Consider the following 20,849-nt stretch of genomic DNA (forward strand, 5'->3'; position numbering starts at 1 on the left):
ACGGCCTGAGTTGCTTGCTCGCAGTACGAAAAGTACACACCATGGTTTCCGTAATCAACGACTCTCACGAACCGCAGATTATTGAGAAAGACTTTTCCTTCGGACGAGCAGAACCAGTTGAATTATGTGCTCCCGAGGACACTATGCAGACGGACGATGACATGTTTATGCAACAGACGAACCCTAAGGAGGACACTTGCGATGTGCTACTGGTACGCAACGCAGGTGCGGCACAGCCAATAAACCAACGGAATGTTAAGGTGGGAGCTAATATTACGCAGTGACAGAAACAAGATCTCGTGAATATGCTGAATGAGTACAGAAGATGTTTCGCCATGAATCTAAATGAACTAGGAAAGACGTGTATCACATCTATGACCATTGAAGAGGTGAAGGGTTCGAAACCACCTTGCAGCCGACCATATCGTGCACCCACGACGAAAGCAGTGCCGTGCATGCCAAAGGGAGTCTGGCCATTATTGGGACCTGCCTATACCTGAGGCTCCACCCACTTTTTGAGGTACCTAGTCAATCACAGGTCGAAATACAGTTGTCTGTTATTACATCCATCCAGTACTTATACCTCACCCTTATTTACTGGGTGCTACCATTTTGGAGAAACTCGATTGATTCGGATTGAAACGGATATCACTGGTGACAGACCAAAACGACGGATTTTGCGCCCACTTTTATCAACGCCATCTGCATGGAGAGAGGCATGTTGGGAAGGCTCAGAATTGCAGAAATGGTTGCTGGCAGAAGGGATTAGCCAGGAGAGCGGTACAACCGCTTCTTCGTAGCAGACGACTACGGGTATGAAATTTTAAATCACGTAATGTAAGTAGATCGAATCAAAAATGAGCAAAGATATATGCATAAATACAATGCAATTATATAATGGAAAATCCTACGTATAAGGGTCGTCCTTCTTGCTGTTTTCTTGGTATCACGGTCTTAGCTAGGCCTAACGTTAGCGACGAAACATCCCATTTTCGCGTAAATAATGCCGGTGGAGCGAAAGTTGAAGCTGATTTTGCAGATGCGGACATGAGGATATATACTCACTCTATGAAATTAAAGTAGTATGTGAAAATTTTTTTGTCACGAAATCTCCGCTTCCCCGTTACAAGCACCATCCTCCATCTTGGAGAAAATTTGGTGTCATGGCAGCTCCCATGGAAAATGGTAACCAATGAAATGCGCCCAAGTTTGATTGACAGCTCGAGCTTCTTTTTTAGGCTCCTCCTAATGACCAGACTCCCTTTGACATACACTGCACTGGACGAAAGAGAACAGTTGCGCCGCATAGTGGACGAGTTAAGAGCAGCGGCGATTGTTAGAGATTCCACTTCTCCCTATGCCAGTCCCTGCCTTCTGGTGAAGAAGAAAAATTGCGAATTCAGGAAGGTGGTGGACTATAGGCGACTGAACCAACAGACGAAGAAAGATAGGTTTTCGTTACCAATTATTATCGACGACGTTGGACCGACAGAGTGGCAGCGAGTATGCAGGGCGCTCGATTTGACAAGCGGCTACATGCAAGAGCCCATGGAGGAGGAGTCCGTCCCTAAAACGGCATTCATTACGCCAGATGGGCACCCAGCGTATTCCAGAGGCTAATTAACAAGGCACTAGGACTTCCATCTTTCATAATTAATTTCTTATGCATGTGAGGCTTTGTATGCATTTGTCCTTCTATATGTGTTCCAGCCTCAGAACATCAGTTGTCTCATGTTTGACGTTAAAGCTGCAGAAATATGACTTTTTAATGGAGGAGGTCAGCTACTTAGGATTTCGAATAACGAAGAATAATGGCATACAACAGTGGAAATAAGACTAGAAGCTATACGCCAGTGTCCACGGCCGAAAAATGACCACGAAGTACGACGGTTCCTTGGACTAATCAACTATACTTTGGACGATTCATCCCTCAACACGCTCTCAAAGCGGCACCCCCCACAGAGCTCACAAAGAAAAACGCGCCCTTCATTTTTGGAGAAAGACAAGAATTTGAAGACAGGCATTTGAAACGCTCAAGGAAGAGCTGACGAGTTCACCAATACTTGCTCTATATGACCGCAACGCGGAAACTAAGCTACACACCGATGCTTGTAGAGATGGACTGACGGCTATACTGCTGCAACGCGGGAGCGACGGGCGGATGCATTTGGTGTACTGCGTGAGTCGCATCACAGGCACACCGAAAACATGCAAAGCAGGAGCATTTCAGAGTGATCTGGGACTCTCAACGACCAGGATTATGAAATCTGGGATTTCGAGCGTTGAGATAATTTCCGTTGGGATTCGTAGCATGGGATTTTGGCGGTGTGGATTTTGAAATTGTGGATACCGTGGCATACCCCATGTGACCACTGGATGTCGACGAAGAACCGGGAGAAAGCGTTGAGAAAGTCAGAGTTCGAGGTAACTCGTTACAAGTAACTCGTTACTGTAACTAAGTTCCTTTTTTCGGTAACTTGTAACTTAACTCGGTACTTTTGCGCCGTGGTAACTTTCAGAGTAACTTAAGTAACAAAGTAACTTAAGCTAAGTTCCAAGTTACTTTTAATTCGCTTTTCACTCACGTCCACTTATTTGCTTGCTTTCTCTCCGGTTCTTTCGCGGCACTTTATGCCACAGAACGTGATATTCAATCAATGACAGTATTCTATTCAGGAAGTAAGAACCGGTGCCGTTGAAATGAAGCTGAACCATTGTGCGCCCACAGGGAGTAAGATGCAAAGCGTTCGAATTGTAGGACATAAACGAAAACTATCTAAGCGTGTTGCACTCCTCCGCAGGCAACTCAAGGTCTGACTCAACTGCTCACGCGTGCTGCACCTGTGTAGTGCTATTTTGTGTCCGAAGTAACTTGGAAGTAACTCGTTCTTTTTTTTTTAAGGAACTTCGTAACTGCGAGTTACATTTCACGCTAAAGAACTTCGTTATTAACTTAGTTACATTTTTCACAAGGTAACTTAACTCTTAACGAGTTCTTTTTGACGGGTAGCTTCTCAATCTATGGAGAAAGTACGGCAACAGGGTCGGGAATCAACCAAAGCGCAGCAGCAACAACAAGCATACGACGCTATAATTTGCGAAGAACTGCATCCCCACAGTACGCCGTGGGAGATATCGTCGTTGTCCGCCGACTCCCAATTCATATTGGGCAGCCTACGAAAACTCAGACGAAATACCGAGGTCCCATGGGTGATCGACGAGGTTTTGCCGAGTGATACGTATCGCATAACACAGTTGACGTCAAGCATCAAAACGTACCTACCGCACTACAGCACACGCTAACCAACTATACAGCTATGGCATGCTACCCGGAAAACGAATGGAGTAGACGATGGTGACATCGACGATAGCATTGATACTGAATGAAATGCACCACAGTTTCACGGCCATTAGAGTTCATTCTTTTATGAGTTGTCCTTATATTTTTTTGAAGTCACATATGATACCCGACATGTGGGTTGAGTTTGAGTTTGAATGTTATAGTGTTATATGTTGTTCAATGAGTTGCATTGCTTATTAACCATTGTGTAAGAAAGCTGATAACAATGTATTTAGCAATGTATTGTATGTAGCTCAAGCCGTGCCCGCAACGCTATATGAAGCATTCTTCATATAGCGTTGCGGGCACGGCTTGAGCTATGTACCGTAAGCTAAACGTTTATACTATGTAAGCCGTTTACCAATGTTCCTCTGTCAGGATGTGTTTCCATGTTGTTTCCATTTTTATATTGTTGCAATGTACAGCGCATGCACGATGACGTTTTATTGTGTTTCGAGGGCGAAACATTATTTAGGATGGCTGAATGTGAGCTGTACTCTAACACGTCAGACACAAACACGGCATATGCGTGTGTTTGACTTCATTGACACGTTGGTCATGACTTGCAAGGTGGATACCACGGGCCAGGGTATGCTTCCCCGGCAGGGTGGTCTGTGTACGTGCCTAACGCAGCATATCGTAACTCACGTAATGCAATGCCCCGATTTCGTTTACTGTACATAGTGTGAAATTAAGGAGTCCGTTCTCGAAGCTCGAAGTGTGAAGACGTGTTGTCTCGACACTGCGTCCCTCAGCCAGAGCGGGCCCTGGGCATAGATGCCCTACGACGGCAACGAAGCTTCATATTTCTTTTTATACGCGCGAGTTACGCGTACGACGGTTGCGAAGCTTACAATGCTATACAGAAATGGCGGGCATGGACAGGCTTACTTCGCTGCGTGAGGGATGGGACGTGGAAGATTTCACAGAATCAGTCGCATTTATTACTCGCTGTGCGCATCTAACTGCGCGAATCGGCGACCTCTTTCTTGCAGCAGTGCAGCGGGGAAGTTACTGTATGAACAGCAGAACTCCTCGGAACGGTACACCAATGAAGATTTCAAGCAAAGGTATCGGTTGAGCAAAGACACTGTTCTTTCCATCGTAGAGGAATTGATGCGGCTGCTTCAGCCTTACACAGATTGACGAGGGTCGTCATTGCCGCCACCGTTGCAAGTGACTACAGCAGATGTGATGCTTTCAATTCTGAACCCAGTTTTTATTTCCTCTGCAACTCCATTTCCAGCTTCTTCTTCTGCGATTCAACCACGGCGACTTGTAAACGAATGTACGAGCTATAGCTTAATATGGCAGACAAAACGTCTTGTAATACTGAAACATAGATGAACGTATTTCCTGTCCGTACATGTTTTTCGAAAGCCTTCCCATTTAGTGCCTTTCCCTTCTTCATCAAGGACTTCATATTGTCTCAAAGCTTTCGTAGTTGTTTAACTGTTCGTGGTCGGATCCCTGGCATGCTGTTCAATTCATTTGCTAATAATTGTCAGGTCGTTGTTGTTTTTTGCGCGATCATTTTTGCGTCCGTTTTCTTGCTCTCAATGACTTCGCGGTACGTGTAAACAAGTTGGCGTTAGTGAAACACGCGCTTTGAACTTCAGGCACACCTTGATCGAGGAAACCTTGAACACGGATAGCGGTGTAGGTAACGGACAATGTACTCCCGACAGCGCAACGGGTGTTCTTTGATGATCCAGAATTCGTTCTACAAAGTGATAATAATGAGGGCAAGTCCCTACTGCTGGGATTGCTCAACGGCATCCGTACAGCTTTTTTCATGAGTGTGACGGACATCGTATCGTACTGTGTTTGTGTATACACTAGCCCCATTCATCGTCTCAAAATCAAGTCCCTGTTGTTGTATGCATTAGTGCTGGCAACAGTCATGTAAAGGGACTCTTTATTCCTCCATCCATCCACAGCTATGCCGCGCCTGCTCCGCTCCCTGAGCGCCCACAGAAGCTGGCCAATTTCCCGGGTCAAGGCGTGTTCGTGAAGCGTTATGAGGATTGAAGGAAGTGAGGTACGTTTAAGGTGTTCTTAGGGCCCTTATGAAAATCTGGGCGAACTTTGCTTATCTGATCCGAACTATAAAGTTGCAAAAAAAAAAAAAAGCAGCCGTGCTAGCTATCAACACGCTCACACTAGTTTTGGAATTGATTGTGTGACGGAAACGACCTTCGTGTCCATATTATTCACTATATTATTATACATACCTGTTCGTGTTTGGGAAATGTAAGCCAAAAGGCTGAAAAGTGCGCAGAATAACGCAAATTATTCCTAAATATTCTTTTGCGCTTAACTTATGAGAGTTGCGAAAATTGAAGAAGGTTGTCAGTGCAGTCTGCCTGAGTAACAAGTAAAGGAATAACGAGAAAAAACTCTGCATCGCCGTTATCTCGCTTTTTTCTTTGTGCTTCGTGCCTTACGTATCGTGATGTGTAGCGGTAGCGGTACCGGAGATAGGGTCCCCCGCTACCCATATTCGTAGCGGAAATACTTTTCCCGTTACCAGCTTGTAGCGGGATCGCTCCACCGCTACTGAAAAAAGTAGCAGATGCATTAGACGTATACAACACTGGTGCAGGGTGATTACTCTTAATCGATACATATTTATAAAAATGGACGCGTTACTCTTTACCGCGTACTAATGTATTTGTATACCCAGTTGAGAGTCCTTCAATACGAGTCCAAAATTAAGCTTCGTGATGGAAGCCTTAATTATTCTTCGCTAAGTAGCCCGGTTAATTAATAAAAATAGACGAAATATTGTGATGTCAAACCTCTCAGACAGAGCGAGTAAAAAGAATCTGACTTACTGACGTTACTTTTTGTTTATTTAGTTCCTCTTGTGGGGCACGCTTTTCTAATTAAGGATTTCGTGCGGAAGCTTGATCTTGGTCTCATCTTGTGGACATCTCAGATGAGTATACAAAACAGTTGCGGGCGAAAAAAAATAGTGCGTCTATATTGAGAACGAGTCGCCCTCTATGTGTAGCTACTGCTTGTGCATACCGTAACCCTCCGCGAACAAATACTGGAATACCTTCCAAACGATATCCTGAACACATTTTGTGAAACGACGGCGGCCCCTTCCACGCGAGAAAAATAGAAGAAAAAGATGGGCTGGTAGTTCACCATAGTAGAACGTAATACTAGCAAAAAACGAATATTTCTGCGAACGTGGAAAATTTATGTGCTCCAAATTATATTGCACACGCAATCCCACCTGCTTTGAAAATCTTTGGAAACCTTCAATTTTCACACAACTTGTCGTTGAGAGACGGTACCAGAGCAACAACCTTGCTTCATCATAGGCTCGCATTAGACTATTAGGGATGTCATAAACAGATAGTGAAAGTGGTTAATTTCGCGGTCTTAATAAATCGCGAATTCGTTTGGGAGCACGTTTCGGGATATTTCGCGGGACCTTAATTTCGCGATTGCATGAGGAAGCGGAAATAGCGGGATCGGGGGTTCTTGACACTGCCGGCAATATCATGAAGCCTTTACATGCCGACATGCTTATAGAGGCTTACCGTGAACTTCATTCCCGTAACAATGACACACGAGCTGGTTTTGTGAAAGCAGGTATCTGCAATGCCAAGTGATACAGTTTGCGAATAAGCTATTGATGTTGAGGCGCCGTTTCAATTATAGAACTGTTTGACAAGAACGAATTTGTCAGAATGAAGGTCGTCAAGTATGTCGGTTTCTCTTTGTGGATATCATATCGTCGCAAATTCTAGTTTCCATACTTTTTTATCCCCGCTACCTATATTTCGCGGAACCTTAAATTCGCGGAACCTTAAGTTCGCGAAAATTAAGTCCTCGCGAAAATTTCTACTTATATGTTCTCGGGTTTCTCAACAGAGGAAAGCAATGATATGCAGGATATCCAACAGTGAAGCCTTCTTTAATATTGACAAGCTTCCATTCGTAGTCTACATTTCTTGAGGTGTAAAACGTTTGTACAAGCTTGTCTCACAAGCATGAAAGCTTGTGAATATTAAAGACGGCTTCACTGTTGGATTTACTGCATATCATTACTATTTTGGACGCTAGCTGTTTTCTTCACTTTCCTCTGCAGAAGAAAGAAACAAAAACGAAATAGCCGAAGCCATCGCCAAGTTCGGGTCACTTCGCTGAAAACGACATTCCCTAAGCCGACTTTCACTAAAACGTAACCCGTAGCCATTTTCCCTAGAACGTTACTCTCTAAAACGTGGCTGCCTAAGAAGAAACCTCTAAAAAGAGATTCTCTAAATGGATGGTCTCAGGGTTTGGGGCATGTTTTAACGGTTCGGTATGAGGTACACGAACAAGACATATATACCCGAAACATGTGCCATTAGCTAACTTAACTATCCGTCAGTAAACACGTATATGCGTTTGAGAAGTGGAGACATTTCGTTTTCATCGAACAGAGAGTCATGACCATCTGGAGAGTTAGTCTGAGCTGGTCGGACGATGAAACACGAATGGTTCTCAACTTAGCCCTTAATTCACAAACAAGGAACACATACGGGCAAAATGTCGAGCCGACAAAATTACAGTGAAAGGCTACATCGAGTGAAGTACCAAAGTAACCTTTAATGTTCCACATCAACTTCCACTCATAAATTAGAAGAGCGACCAAATAACCCGTGGTAACCAAGAGCATTTCATTTCCAGACAACACTCGACTGCTGCGTGGGCCCATGTGGCCGAATAAGCATGCGGCATGTCCTGAGGTGCCTGAAAGAGAGGCGAAAGTGCGCCTTTTATTTGTATAGGCAAACAGTAAGCATGTATAAAGTCGGATACCTAGGGCGTCATCTGTCCTGGACTACGCTTCCTACGGCTTCATCAAGCCCAATAAGAGATATGTCGTGCGAAAGAGGCGGCAACCGTGCTCGTGGAAAGCAGTTCCGACGCTGGTGTTGCCTGCGTGGAGTTTTACGTGATACGGTTCTTCCTTTGTGTAGGTCGGCCATGTTGAACCGTCCGGCAAGATTGGCCTCCTGTGAAGACAGAAACGCCACAAGGACGATCGTGTTTCATATAATCCTGTTTTACCTGCTACTTACCCTGTCCTTACGAACTGCGCGAAGAGAGTCATCGCTAGCATGCTCTGCTCGCGGTCCAGATCTGTGTAACGTTCTGGGAAACGAAATGGCATCCCAAATGTGTACTGGAGTTCTTCAAAATGCGCTGTTCCCATCCACGGTGGCCAGTGGCTCTTCGTTGATCGGTGGTCGAACAGGTAGAAGTAAACCGGATAGTTTAACTTCGCGTATGCTTCGGCGAAGAATCTGGTTGGACACGTTAGCAGAAAGTCTCCAACCGAATCTATCAAGGATTCCAAGATTCCTTCGGAGCCTTGGACGTTTCCTTGAAAGTATGCGCTTATGGCATTTTGCACAACTTTTGGCAAGGCCGCGAAGTAATGGCGGCCAGCAAACGCAGACGCCTCAGAGCGGGTGAGTCCCACGGGGCCCTCGTTCGCGTTGAAACGTTTAGGATCCTTGACGTAAAGGAACACACTGCCTTCGTGAGCGTTTACGCCGATTAGTAAGGCGTCTATGGGGATGAGATTCCCGTCACGAATACTGGGCTGGAAACGTGCCGGTAAGTATGAGTCTCCGAAGGAAGGAGTGAAAGTTACCAGTTCATGAGGATATTCTGTTTCCTCAGCATTCAGAATGGCTTCAATAGGAGCTGCACGGAGACAAGACACGACCCTGGTCCAGTCGTTCTCGTCGACTTCGCACCCGACGGCTCTCGCCAGTATTGCGGCCAGCGCACGTCCAACGTCGTTCTGCGGCGGTGCTAGCCAATAAGGACTGCCACTCGCCATGATACCGCGACGCACGAGCCCTGCATTACGCCTTGACATAAGATGAAGACCCGTAGAGATCGAGCCGGCGCTTTCGCCGTACAACGTTATGGAGGAGCCGTCTGCTCCGAGTGCTTCCGCATTGTCTCGTATCCAATGAATTGCTAGCTCCTGGTCCAACAAGGCATAATTACCCGGGGAGCTATGCTTCCCAGTGTACAAGAAACCCAAACTTCCTAGGCGATGCGCTACGCTTATTACCACGATGTCTCCCACAGCGGCCAAGAGCTTGCCGTCGTATAACTCGTCCGAAGACGTTCCGGTACGGAAGCCACCACCGTGAATCCACACGAGTATCGCTTTTCCCTTGGGTCCTGTTTGTGGAACCCAGACGTTAAGGAACAAGCAGTCTTCGCTTAGGACTCGCTTGTCGACAAGCCAAGGCACGGGAGGAAATGATCCGTTAGCTTGAGCGCATGCCGCAGGAAACTCTTTCGTGTCTAGGACTCCTTGCCACGGTGAAGCGGGTTGAGGAGGGCGATATCGGAGTGAACCAATGGGGGGCTTTGCATACGGGATGCCGAGGAAGCGTGCTACGGGTCTACCACCTGATACCTCGATGGCTCCGCGTATCCATCCACCGCTCGTCCATATGGTTACATCCGTAGCAGGAACTGTGGCCACACAGAAGATGAGCAGCGCAATGGCCTCCAAAGCCATCCTAACCTTTTTTTAAGAAGTAAGCGAGCTGCGACGCCGCGGTGATCGCTTTTAAATGAGCCAGTGACGCTTCGTTGACGACGCCTGTCGAGGGACCACATCGTTTGTCACAGGTCACAATGGCCGGAGTCATCCAAGGATTAGCCGAAGCTCATCAGCGGACGTCGTGTACGAAATCGCAGCATACGGGTTCGTTCCAACGGTGCGTCCTTGATGCAACTTCAAAAGGACATCGTGACAGCCTGGTGATCAATAGCCTCCGTGTACCTGCTAGGGCCACGCTTTTGCCAAGATTAATTGTTGACGCTTGGGACCTTGAAGGTAATTAACTTCTTTTTCTGGGCGCTTGAAATCCATGTTGAAATCTCGTTGCTGAATAATCCACCCGTGACACGATAGGTCAACAAAAGGACTTTCGCATGGGGATCTGCTGTAACTTCTATTACATGTGGGACGAAATTAGTGGGTCTCTGTGTGCTCGCTGTGGTAGTCGTTGAGGCGACATAAAATATGTCTTGACAGAACAACATGAACATACGTCTTTGAAAGTACGTTACATATTCACTTTATCAACACGACCGCCGTCGACCAGACGCCAGTGTCATCCATTCCATTACAACGACCTCTGAACGACGCAGTCGTTCTCTTACGTCTCTTAATTTTTCTATTTAAAAAGTTCACTGGCAATGTTTTTATGCAGAAAAACATTGTCAGTGACTGTCAAAAGTAACAGCTGTAACATGTTACAGCTTAGTCACTTTTTCTTACGTAGCCATATATATAGAAAGCGACCCAATTTTTACGTAATGGCCGTGAATGTGAAACTTCCTTGATCCTCTTCTCCTTCCGCATAGATACTGGACGCGATCCAAAAATGCAGTCAAATGTTAGAGATATCAACCAGCTCGCCTGTGGCTCTATGGATAGCGTGCTGGCCATCTCACGTCAAGACTTGGAGGTACGCGGGTTCGAATCCCGGTGCCGGCTGTGCTGTCTGGGGTTTTTCCTGGTTTTTCTTGAGACACTGTCAAATAGATGTCGGCACAGTTTCCTTAGAAGTCGGCCCAGGACGCACATTTCCGGAGGGCGCCCCACTACCTAACTAAACCTATCAGGAATGCAAGGGAGTATGAAAAATGAAGAGACAGCAAAATGAAGGGACTATGGCTATGACTATAGGAAGGGCTATGATATCAAGTGTGCAAGCGAGGTACGGTTACCTGGGAAGACACTAGAAGAAGTGAGATATACACAGTGTTGTACGTATCGCCGTTACAAGTAACAACAACAACAAGTAAGTTGGTCACGTGTTCGGGTGACGATACCGAGTAATGTCTGGAACTCCGTGACTAATTATGATTCGGACTCAGTGGGTCAAGCGGTTGCAGTCGGTGGCTGAACGATTGCACACGTACACAGAGCTACAGTCAACAACATATTTACTCATGCTACAATAATGTTGCAAAAACTGAGATTACACAGGGCCAGACTTCCAACCAAATACAGTCACACTTAGCTCAGTTCTGCGATGTCTTGGAGGGTGTCAATCGCTGCCTACTTCCGACGGTGGTTCTCGGTGGGTCCCTTGAGTCGTCGCTTATTCACTCACACGCGTCACAACACTTGCCGAACTCAGTCAGCTTTCACACACATTTCTAACTTGTGTAATCGTCCACCTGCAGTACGTTGCCGCCACTCCTCTAACTTCCCCATCACTCTCTCACTGGGACACTTAAGTGATCACCTTGCGACGACTGCCCCACTTTCCCTCAGTTACCCCTTATATTACCTTGGGAAACGAGGTTCCCAAATGTCAATTCACGGAGCATCCCCCTTTTTCCGAGAAAAGCTCACCACGCCTCTCTCACGAAACACAGCTGCCATTTTACGCAAAAACAATAATTTTCTTCTGTCAATGCATCAGTGTGAGGACGACTCCCAAGTCCCTGGCTTCAACAAAGCAAAGCAGCAATACAGAATTCTAGACTGCAACACGTGGCATCTGGTTAATGTACACGGTCCGAACAACGCGAACGCAGCAGCACTGGTCGCGCCGCGGGGTACCAAGAACAACCCGGAGGGCGCAAACACAGTCGCGTCGAAGTGTCGGGTTGCTCAACGGGGACTGTTCCTCCACGTGTCTGACCAAGCATCTGGACTCCATAAATCTGAGCATCCCGAAGATGTCATGGCCCACCGAACCAGAGTGCGTTCTTCTAAATTAACTCGCCCAGAAACTACTAACCAACAGAAATCCACAAAACAAACTTGTCGCCCTGTGACAAAGTTAATGATAATGCATGGGGAAATTCGCGTTACAAGTAACGCCTTACAGTAATCGATACTTTTTCGGTATCGGAGTGCGTATCGCGATACTTTTTAAAATCATCATCGGAAAAGTATTTCCGTTACAAATTTATGGTAACGCGATCTCTGTATCGTTACCGATACCGATACTTTTTAGTGCCCCACCCTTTCTTCACCGACCATATTTCTCACTCTTATTCACTGTCAATGGTCCGCCTATAGCCCTCGACAAGAAGCCTGCGGACACGCCTACGTGCCCGTAACCGGAATTATGGAATTATACCAAACACATGTTAGCTGTTTTTCTTTGAAACTGGGGGAAATAACCACGCTGTGTTCAACAAAAGAGTTGAGGTCAACGAACAGAGGTCAAGTCTTTGATCGTGCGCTCTGGAGTCCACGGCTAAGCTGCCGTGTCGCACTGAGTCACGCTCACATATACGGTGGCATTCTTAACTTCCGATAGGATTCCTTGGTCATTGAACTCCACGATATGTGCATGCCTGACACTAACGTAATTGTCACACTGGCCACTGTCAGCAGCCGGAGAGACCACGGCCTGCAAGGATGGCAGAAGACGATTTCAAGAACCAGCTATCGATAAAAGCCAAGCATAACGTGTCGAAGCGTCCGCGAACACGCTACAAGCGGTACTACCTTACTAAGGTAAGGTAGTATCGCTACCTTTATTTTCGTATTTCAAACAAAAGTATCGCGTTTATTTTATTTATTTATTTATTTTTTTGAACGGTAGCGGTACTCCGTTACTTTAAAAAAGAAGTATCGATATCGGTATTTCGATACTTTTAGCTTAAGTAACGAGTATCGGTGTCGCGATACCATGTTTCGGTAACGGGTACAACACTGGATATACATAAGATACCTTTGACAAACCTTGACACCAACACCGTTCGTGATTACACGCGAACGAAACGGTAGTTTGCACCTTCCCTCTTATCCGCTCTTCAGGAAGCCAGACAATGCGGAGCGGCGTCCTATTGGTCCCCTCAAACGATATCTGTCCAACCATCGTGGGAGGCCGTTTGAGGAAACCAATGATGAGAGACCAGGCTCGTCGTTCGCGCATAAATCCAGAACCGGACGCAACGAATGCGTCTCGTTCCTTTGTGTTGGTGTCAAGGTAACGCCGCCTTTCATTTCGCGAGGAGAAATTTCCGCATGTTGGCGCCCCTCTAAGAAAACGTGTAAGTGAACGTTGCGCATTCTCTCGATGGACAGCGCGCCTATATTTACCAACACCCCGTTCTCCCTTTCACATCAAAAGGTCTTCTATATGGAGTGTGCCGCGTTATTTGCAGCGAACCCCACGCCCGTAGATTCCGTTGACGCAGTGCATTCGTTAGGCGTGTGTATCTGACAGCGTCGTATGCCCTTTCCAGAAAGACTGTTACTGTGAAGAGCCCGAACGACTTTTGCTCTTCTACGGACACAAAGTCCGTAATGCAATCCGTAGTATTACTAGCACTTCTAAACTCCGCCATTGCTTGAGGGGGGAGATGTCCTGTCTCAAGGATCGGTATTAGTACTAGACGCTTACCTGTTGTACACAAGCAGCCGCTAAGGCTTATATAGGCCGAAATAATTCAATGAGCCTACGGGATTCCGCAGGCTTCAGTAGTGGGATAACCACTGACACTTTCCATGAAGAAGGGACTACCCCGCTAGTCCTGCATCCACGGTTACAAATGCTAAGGGCATGGCGGTGGCTTTCAGGCTTTGGGACCTGAGTTCCGAATATAGCTAGTTACAATATACCGTCTGTGGTAGAAGTGGAGCGCCGAGCAGAGTTCTTCGTGAACGTGAACTCTACGTTGTCTGCGCGTTTCCGTAGAAGACGCATCGGGTCGGTTTTGGCAGAAGCACATAGAACTCGCCCCTCACACAGGATCCTTGTGTTCCGCACTGTAATGCCAGCGCTCGGAAAGGCCGCCGAGGAAAGGGGTTGAGTGACCGGTGAACTGAGATTATTGTCCGTGTATGTCCAGTAAGAACGTAGGGTGACAACGATGCACATAATGAGTCTCAATTATACGGCGGCCGGCTTTGCCTTTGGCCTCTCTCAGAATTATGCCTAACCTATAGTTTGGAATTGCGCTGCAAGAGGTGCATGCAGGGAGCCTGTGACACTTTTGAAATCCCCCTAGTTTAGCGCTAGTACTACACAGCTCCACTGAAGTATAGATGTCGAAGTGTACCTATAGTGATGGCGCGGTCAACTACGCAGGTACTTCATGGCCAGCATGGCTTGGACTTCAGGCGTGCGAGAGAAATTTGGCACATAGCGTTCAGTTGCACGTAACGCAGCGAAGACAAGTGGAACGACTGTTTCGATAACCGGAAGGCTGTTTTTTGTTAACTGCGTCAATTTCGCCGTTTTTTTTAGTCAGGTGCATCGGTAGTAATTGCTAGTGTGTGACTTCGCCTTTTCCATGCTGGTTCTGTCAATTGTTGCCATCCTAACTGTGTCGTGGCGTTTGGCCAACCCAGAAGGGACAACGGCACCGTGTTCTCTTCAGACTTGCAGTTGCTGGCCAATTATACTCCGTTTGTGGAGGTGTTCTGTCATTGCGTTGGTTGCATGTTTTTATAATGCGTTTGACTATAATGCATATTCCGGAATATAAGAACATTCAAATACGTGCTGAAGTAATCTTTTAAATTGCTCAGTGCTTTCACACATCAAGCGTCATGGAACCATCGCCCAGTCACACCAGTGAGAACTACGTTTCCATTTTTTTTTTCTACTTCTATTATATTCTGTTCTTTTCAAATAACAGCACAAGAATGGGAATGGTCTTCGCCCCATACATTCTTCGTTCCTAATGCAAAATTATTGCATGGGAAATACATACTCCTACAGTGGCGAAGTCGTTCCCGGGGACGATAACGACAGTTACTCTTAATATTCTGGCCCTATTGCGTCAATCGTTGTTTCTGTGGTACCCCACGCAATACGGGCTCCCACTGGAACAGGAAGGTCTCTCGCTGATACCGTTTCATCATCTTACCTCGATGGTTCTGGTCACCTGCCCCTGACTGTTATTGAAATGTATTGGTCATGACTTGACCCTGCGGAAGCGTAGGCGTTACGAGCAGTTTTGCAGACGCATTCGTGGACGCCCGGAACCCACGCTGCTGTTTGCTTTGTGAAGTTTTACATTGTACCCTTCGTAAACATCTACCACGAGAAGGGGGTCAGGCGCGGTATATGTCTCCTGTAGACAAACAGATAAACCGTGCTGTATAGTATTACCAGCCGAACAGGTGCGACATCCGCTTTTTATTCCCGAATTCATAGATGTGACTTGACCTCGACTTGACTTGCAGCTGCCTTGGAAGAGCGTCAGTGCACTTCAGACACCATAGCTCTTCGGCTTACGCAGCGAGCTCGACTTGACACGTGTGGTGAAAACGTCAAGTCAGCGCTTGGTGTTTACTTACCTTGAACCCGACTTGGATAGCTCTCCAGTACAGCAGTTTCGGCTGGGAAGCCACATGACATTCAGAATCTTGCCTTGGCTTGGCTTTACATTAGCTGCGGTGCATCATGAATTTGTTTACAGGGACTTTTCACAAGCGTTGGTGCCATATGACAGTTGTGGCACATATTATGAGTCCTGATGCTTAGAAATGTCGCGTTTTCATTATTGGTTACTGCAAACCAAATTTTAAGTGCAAAGTTCGAAGTAGTTTCAAGTGGAAATGGTTTCATAAACTACTTGGGATTGCAGACCTTTTTCACCTGGGAAGCCAGCGGGAGAGCTCATGAAACACACAAACCGTCTTGAGCGGGGACAGGTCTTTGAGCAGACTTGCACAAGTCAAGCTGCAGCTTCAAGTCAAGTGACATTTGTGAATTCGGAGGTTAGTGGTGCCATGCCAAAGACGGGGAAGTGATCAAATAATATCAGCGCCTGCGCTCTCTGAGGTTGCCCTTGGGTTTTTCGGTAGATTTTCTGAGCACAATATTAACACAGTTTCCTTTAAAGTCGGTCTATGACGTAAACTAAGCCTCCCTTGTCTCCCACCCTTTCCTGCTGATCTCTCTCCGTCCCTTCACTTCTGTTGCGCATAGCCGCGGTTGCATGATGGTTGTGCTAGCGCAGAATAATAAAGTAAGAATATCGTTACGTTACCTCAATGATGGCGTGTTCAGTGCTGATCCACTGGCACAGAAAAGTACGTACGAGGTCTTTTTTTTTTCTTTTTTCCTTTCTTCTTTCTTTTTTCGTGAGAAAAGTGCCTTCGAAGTTTATGGCGATGTGAGTCGCGACAAAGTCGGACTGCAGTGCGAACTGAAGAGCGTACTTTCACTTTTTTGCTGGGAGTAGTTCAAGTTGAAAACACAAGTAGCGGAGTAGTATACAGGGTGTTCAAAATTAAGCTTTCACGAGCGCTACGCAAACACAGCGATGACAGGAAACCGGATGATAACTTCACGCTACTTGTGTAAGGAACAGGTGCTGGTAATTATGTAGCACCTGTTTCTTACTCAAGGAACAGAAAAATAGCAGCCAGTTTTCTTTTGTTCGCCTATTTATAAAGTGCTAGTGAAAGCTTAATTTTGAACACACTGTATACATCCCTTTTGTGTGATATAGCTGAATCGTTGATAACTTTGCACACAGTTATGTAATTAACGAGTATAGTCTTCCTCATTTAAAAAAAAAGTACATCGTCATCACTCATGTTAGATGATGGTGATGATGATTAGTATTTATTATGGCGTATTTACTTAGTATTTATTTATTATTAGTATTTATATTTATGGCGCAACAGCGACGAAGGCTATAATGCGCCAAAACGTTGTTATAAGTGTCATCAAGTATAACTAAAGTGATAAAGTTACTCATATTAGACCCTCTAGCTATGGGGTATAGCGTTCAACTCCTAGAGTGGAAAACCTCCCCACTTCATCGTCAAAATATAATTGTCGTCGTTGCTTACAAAACGTAGAGCATCATTGGAAGCATATCCCCCGCTCATTCCACGTTTATTTCCGATTATTTGTTTTTGCTTTTGTCTAGCTAATTCTGTTCTATTCTAAACTGGGACCAATATGGGCTGCTTATAGTATTCGTTGAGTTAATTACAGCTCCCGCAAACTGTTGACCATTTCATTTTCTGTTCTCCGTAGAAAATGTTTTCCGTGCCAATGAAAAACGCGATCGCTTATCCAGTAGTCGCCCACACGCCGAAATAGCAGGTCACCCTGCCGCGTGACTCAGAGCTCGACGCGACTGAACCACTTCCTCCCAAGAGATGACATCCGCTGACCTTGCCGTAGAAAGAAGCCTCGGTCGTCGGTAAATGAACACTCGTATATATATATTTTTTTTTTTCATTCTGTGTTAGCGCCGCGGAGCAACTGTGGCTATGAGCAGAGCACAAACGTGGACAGATGACGAAAGGGCAGCGGGCAGGGGTGGGGACAGCGATGTCCTCCTACAACTGATTGCGGCATGCGTTGAATAACCCCGGATGATTGACGAAGTACCCAGAACGTTGTTGAATAGCTGGCCTTCTATATGACTTTGCATGCCTATAAAGACTCCAAGAAAGGCTTCCCGAGGCAGATAACGAGATATACTGCGAACTCACGTCCATGTTAGGTGAAGAGCCTCAAGGTATGATGCTGCGTACTTGCTTGGTCGTCGCGTGTACAGTACGAATAATTTGGAGCCTCTCATTTTTTGTACCGTATTTCTGGAAAACAAATGAAATGTAGCCTGCTATAGGTGAAATACTTTTGCTGAGAACGTAAAGGTTAATTCCGGTTCGCTTCCAAACTGAGACAGCTCTTGTGCATAATGGTCACGAAAAGTAAACATAAGACCATTTTTAACATTTTTCCACTCTCCTGGTTAGCGCTATATATACCCCGCGTTGTTTCGTACCGTGTCGTGTGGCCACTGTCAGTGAGCGGTAATGGTCAAGTAATGTTTGGGAAGAAAAATATTTTGGGAAGGGAAAAAAGAAAAAAAAAACATGACACACTCAAGTAGTCCTGGCTTCGTGTTGCGCGTCACTTGTTTCGTCTATTTCTTGGAAGTAGAACTTCATTGGAATCGAAGACATCCAGCGCCCACAGTGCAATACACGTTTCTTTCTCATAGCACAGACGTTGTTGAGGTTTAAGAGTATAGAAAAATGGTTCCGCTCTAGTCATTGATGTTGCGTATTTTGTTTCGAAAGAGATTTATTTGCTATGACTTCAGGAAGCCCAACAAGCGGTAGGCTTTACGTGCGATCTGGCAACCGCACTCGTGGAAAGCTGAACCCACGCTGGTGCTGCCTTCCTGCAGCTCTATGTGGTACGGTGCATCCTTCACATACATCGGCCATGGTGATCCATTAGGTACGGCCGGGATTCTGTTGATAAAGGGATAGAACCTCAATGAGCCGTATTACTCATAGAGTGAGAAGTTACCCGTCAAAAGGAACTCGTTACGAGTTAAGTTGTAAAAATTTAACTAAGTTAATAACTAAGTTCTTCAGCCTGAAATGTAACTCGCAGTTACGGAGTTACTTAAAAAAAGAACGGGTTACTTCCAAGTTACTTCGGACACAAAACAGCACTACACAGGTGCAGCGCACGTGAGTAGCTGAGTTAGACCTTGAGTTGCTTACTGAGGAGTGTCCAACAATTCGAACGCTTTGCATCTTACTCCCTGTGGGCGCACAATGGTTCAGCTTCATTTCAATGGCAGCGGTTCTTCCTGCATGTACTTATACTGTCATTGATTGAATATCACGTTCTGTGGCATAAAATGCCACGGAAGAACAGGAGAGAAAGCAGGAAAATAAGTGGACGTGAGTGAAGAACGAATTAAAAGTAACTTGGAACTTAAGTTACTTTGGCAAAGTTACCTGAAAAAGAAACGAGTTCCTCTGAAAGTTACCGCGCCTCAAAAGTACCGAGTTAAGTTACAAGTTACCAAAAAAAAGGAACTTAGTTACAGTAACGAGTTACTTGTAACGAGTTACCTCGAACCCTGGTGTTACTTGCTGACTCCGATCTAAGACGAATACTATTACGACGACTACTCCTTTGGCAAGCGGTATTTTACCCGCGAAGTTCAGCACAGCAGAACGGAGTGCAAGGTAATATACGTACCCAGTCTTAACGAAGTTTGAGAACGCAGTCATCAACTGGGTGCTCTGCTGGCGATCCAGATCTGTGTAGAATGCGGGAAAGCGAAAAGGCATGCCAAAGACATACTGCAACTCGTCAGAATGACTTGTGCCCATCCAAGGAGGCCAGCGACTCTTTGTTGATCGGTGATTGAACACGTAAAAGTAGACAGGCACATTCTTCTTGGCATACACTTCAGCGAAGAACTTGGTTGCACATGTGACCAACATGTCCCCGACGGCACGTATAAGGTCCTCTACGGCACCTTTGGAACCTTCTTCGTCCCCGTGGAAGTAAGCTTCGATTACGGCACGAACACTGTCTGGCGATCCCTCAAAGAAGTGGCGATACGCAAAGGCAATTGCTTCGGTCCGAGTAAAGTTTACGGGGAGCTCGCAACCGAATCGTTTGGGGTCCGCGCTATTGATAAAGCTGCTGCCTTCTTCTGCATTGACGCCCGTTAGCAATGCATCGACTGATATGAGGTCCTCTGCTTCAATATTTGAGGGTAGGCCGAAGACCCCAAATGTTGGAATAAATACATACCTCTCGTTGTAAAAAGATGTATTCTCGGCTTCCATAATAGCCTGAGCTGGAACTTCGCGCAAACAGTTCACTGTCGCGATCCAGTCGTTTTCATGAACTTCACAACCGACAGCTTTCGCTAGAGTGCTAGCTTTCAAGCGCCCATCGTCTATTACCACGGGTCCTAACCAGTGCGGACTTCCACTGGACATGATGGCTCGGCGAATGAGGCCTGTGTTACGTTGCAAAAGCAGCTGCAGTCCTACGGACTTCGCCCCAACGCTTTGACCGTAAAGCGTCATAGCACACGCGTCTCCACCAAACACTTCCGCGTTCGTACGCATCCATTGCATCGCCATTTCTTGGTCAAGCAATCCGTAGTTCCCGGGCGAACTGTCGTTCCCTGTATGCAAAAAGCCAAAGCTGCCGAGACGATACGCCACCGTAACAACGACGATGTCCCCGACAGCTGCGAGGACGTTCCCAACGTACAGTTCATCGGCAGGTGTTCCACGCCGGAACGCTCCTCCGTGCACGAATATGAGAATTGCCTTTGGCTTAACTCCGTCCTGTGGAACCCAGATGTTGAGGAAAAGACAATCCTCGCTGAAAGTTCTTCTGTCTTCGAGCCATGGCGTTGGAGGGGGAGAGCCGGAATACTGAGCGCACGATGCCCGAAAACTTCTGGTATCCAGCACTCCCTGCCATGGCGCTGATGGTTCTGGAGGACGGAACCGGAGGGCTCCAATTGGTGGCTCCGCGTACGGTACGCCCAGGAAGCGTGCTATGGGCCTACCGTGCACCTCCTCAACGTCACCACGTATGTTCCCGCCACTGGTACTTATAATTACTTCGCTCGTGGCCGCCGTTCCTTCGCAATGAAGGAACAAAACGATCAGACACTTCAAGTTCAATACAGTTTGCAGAAAGCTTGACATTGTATTACCAAAGCGGCATGTGGTTCC

At 46.3% G+C, this 20,849-nt stretch overlaps 3 protein-coding genes across 5 annotated transcripts in view; 1 reads left to right on the forward strand and 2 right to left on the reverse strand.

Moving 5' to 3' along the window:
- Positions 1 to 20,849, forward strand: part of LOC135388923 (TM2 domain-containing protein 3-like) — a 140,594-nt gene that overhangs the window by 105,683 nt on the left and 14,062 nt on the right. The window contains exon 2 of one of the 3 annotated variants that reach the window (XM_064618805.1): positions 5,281 to 5,381. The exons of the other annotated variants lie outside the window; for them this stretch is intronic. Within the exon in view, the coding sequence (XP_064474875.1) occupies positions 5,361 to 5,381 (21 nt within the window). The 5' untranslated portion in view covers positions 5,281 to 5,360. The remainder of the gene's footprint in view (positions 1 to 5,280; positions 5,382 to 20,849) is intronic. 3 annotated transcript variants of the gene reach the window in all.
- LOC135387699 (acetylcholinesterase-like) lies at positions 8,196 to 9,896 on the reverse strand. The gene is made up of 2 exons (XM_064616798.1): positions 8,428 to 9,896; positions 8,196 to 8,361 (listed from the first exon to the last, which is right to left on the reverse strand). Exons 1-2 carry the CDS (start codon positions 9,894 to 9,896, stop codon positions 8,196 to 8,198), a joined length of 1,635 nt encoding a protein of 544 aa, XP_064472868.1.
- LOC135387700 (acetylcholinesterase-like) lies at positions 19,456 to 20,822 on the reverse strand. The gene is made up of 2 exons (XM_064616799.1): positions 19,625 to 20,822; positions 19,456 to 19,493 (listed from the first exon to the last, which is right to left on the reverse strand). Exons 1-2 carry the CDS (start codon positions 20,820 to 20,822, stop codon positions 19,456 to 19,458), a joined length of 1,236 nt encoding a protein of 411 aa, XP_064472869.1.

This window comes from Ornithodoros turicata, chromosome 3 (assembly GCF_037126465.1).
Source record: "Ornithodoros turicata isolate Travis chromosome 3, ASM3712646v1, whole genome shotgun sequence".
Classification (NCBI taxonomy): domain Eukaryota; kingdom Metazoa; phylum Arthropoda; class Arachnida; order Ixodida; family Argasidae; genus Ornithodoros; species Ornithodoros turicata.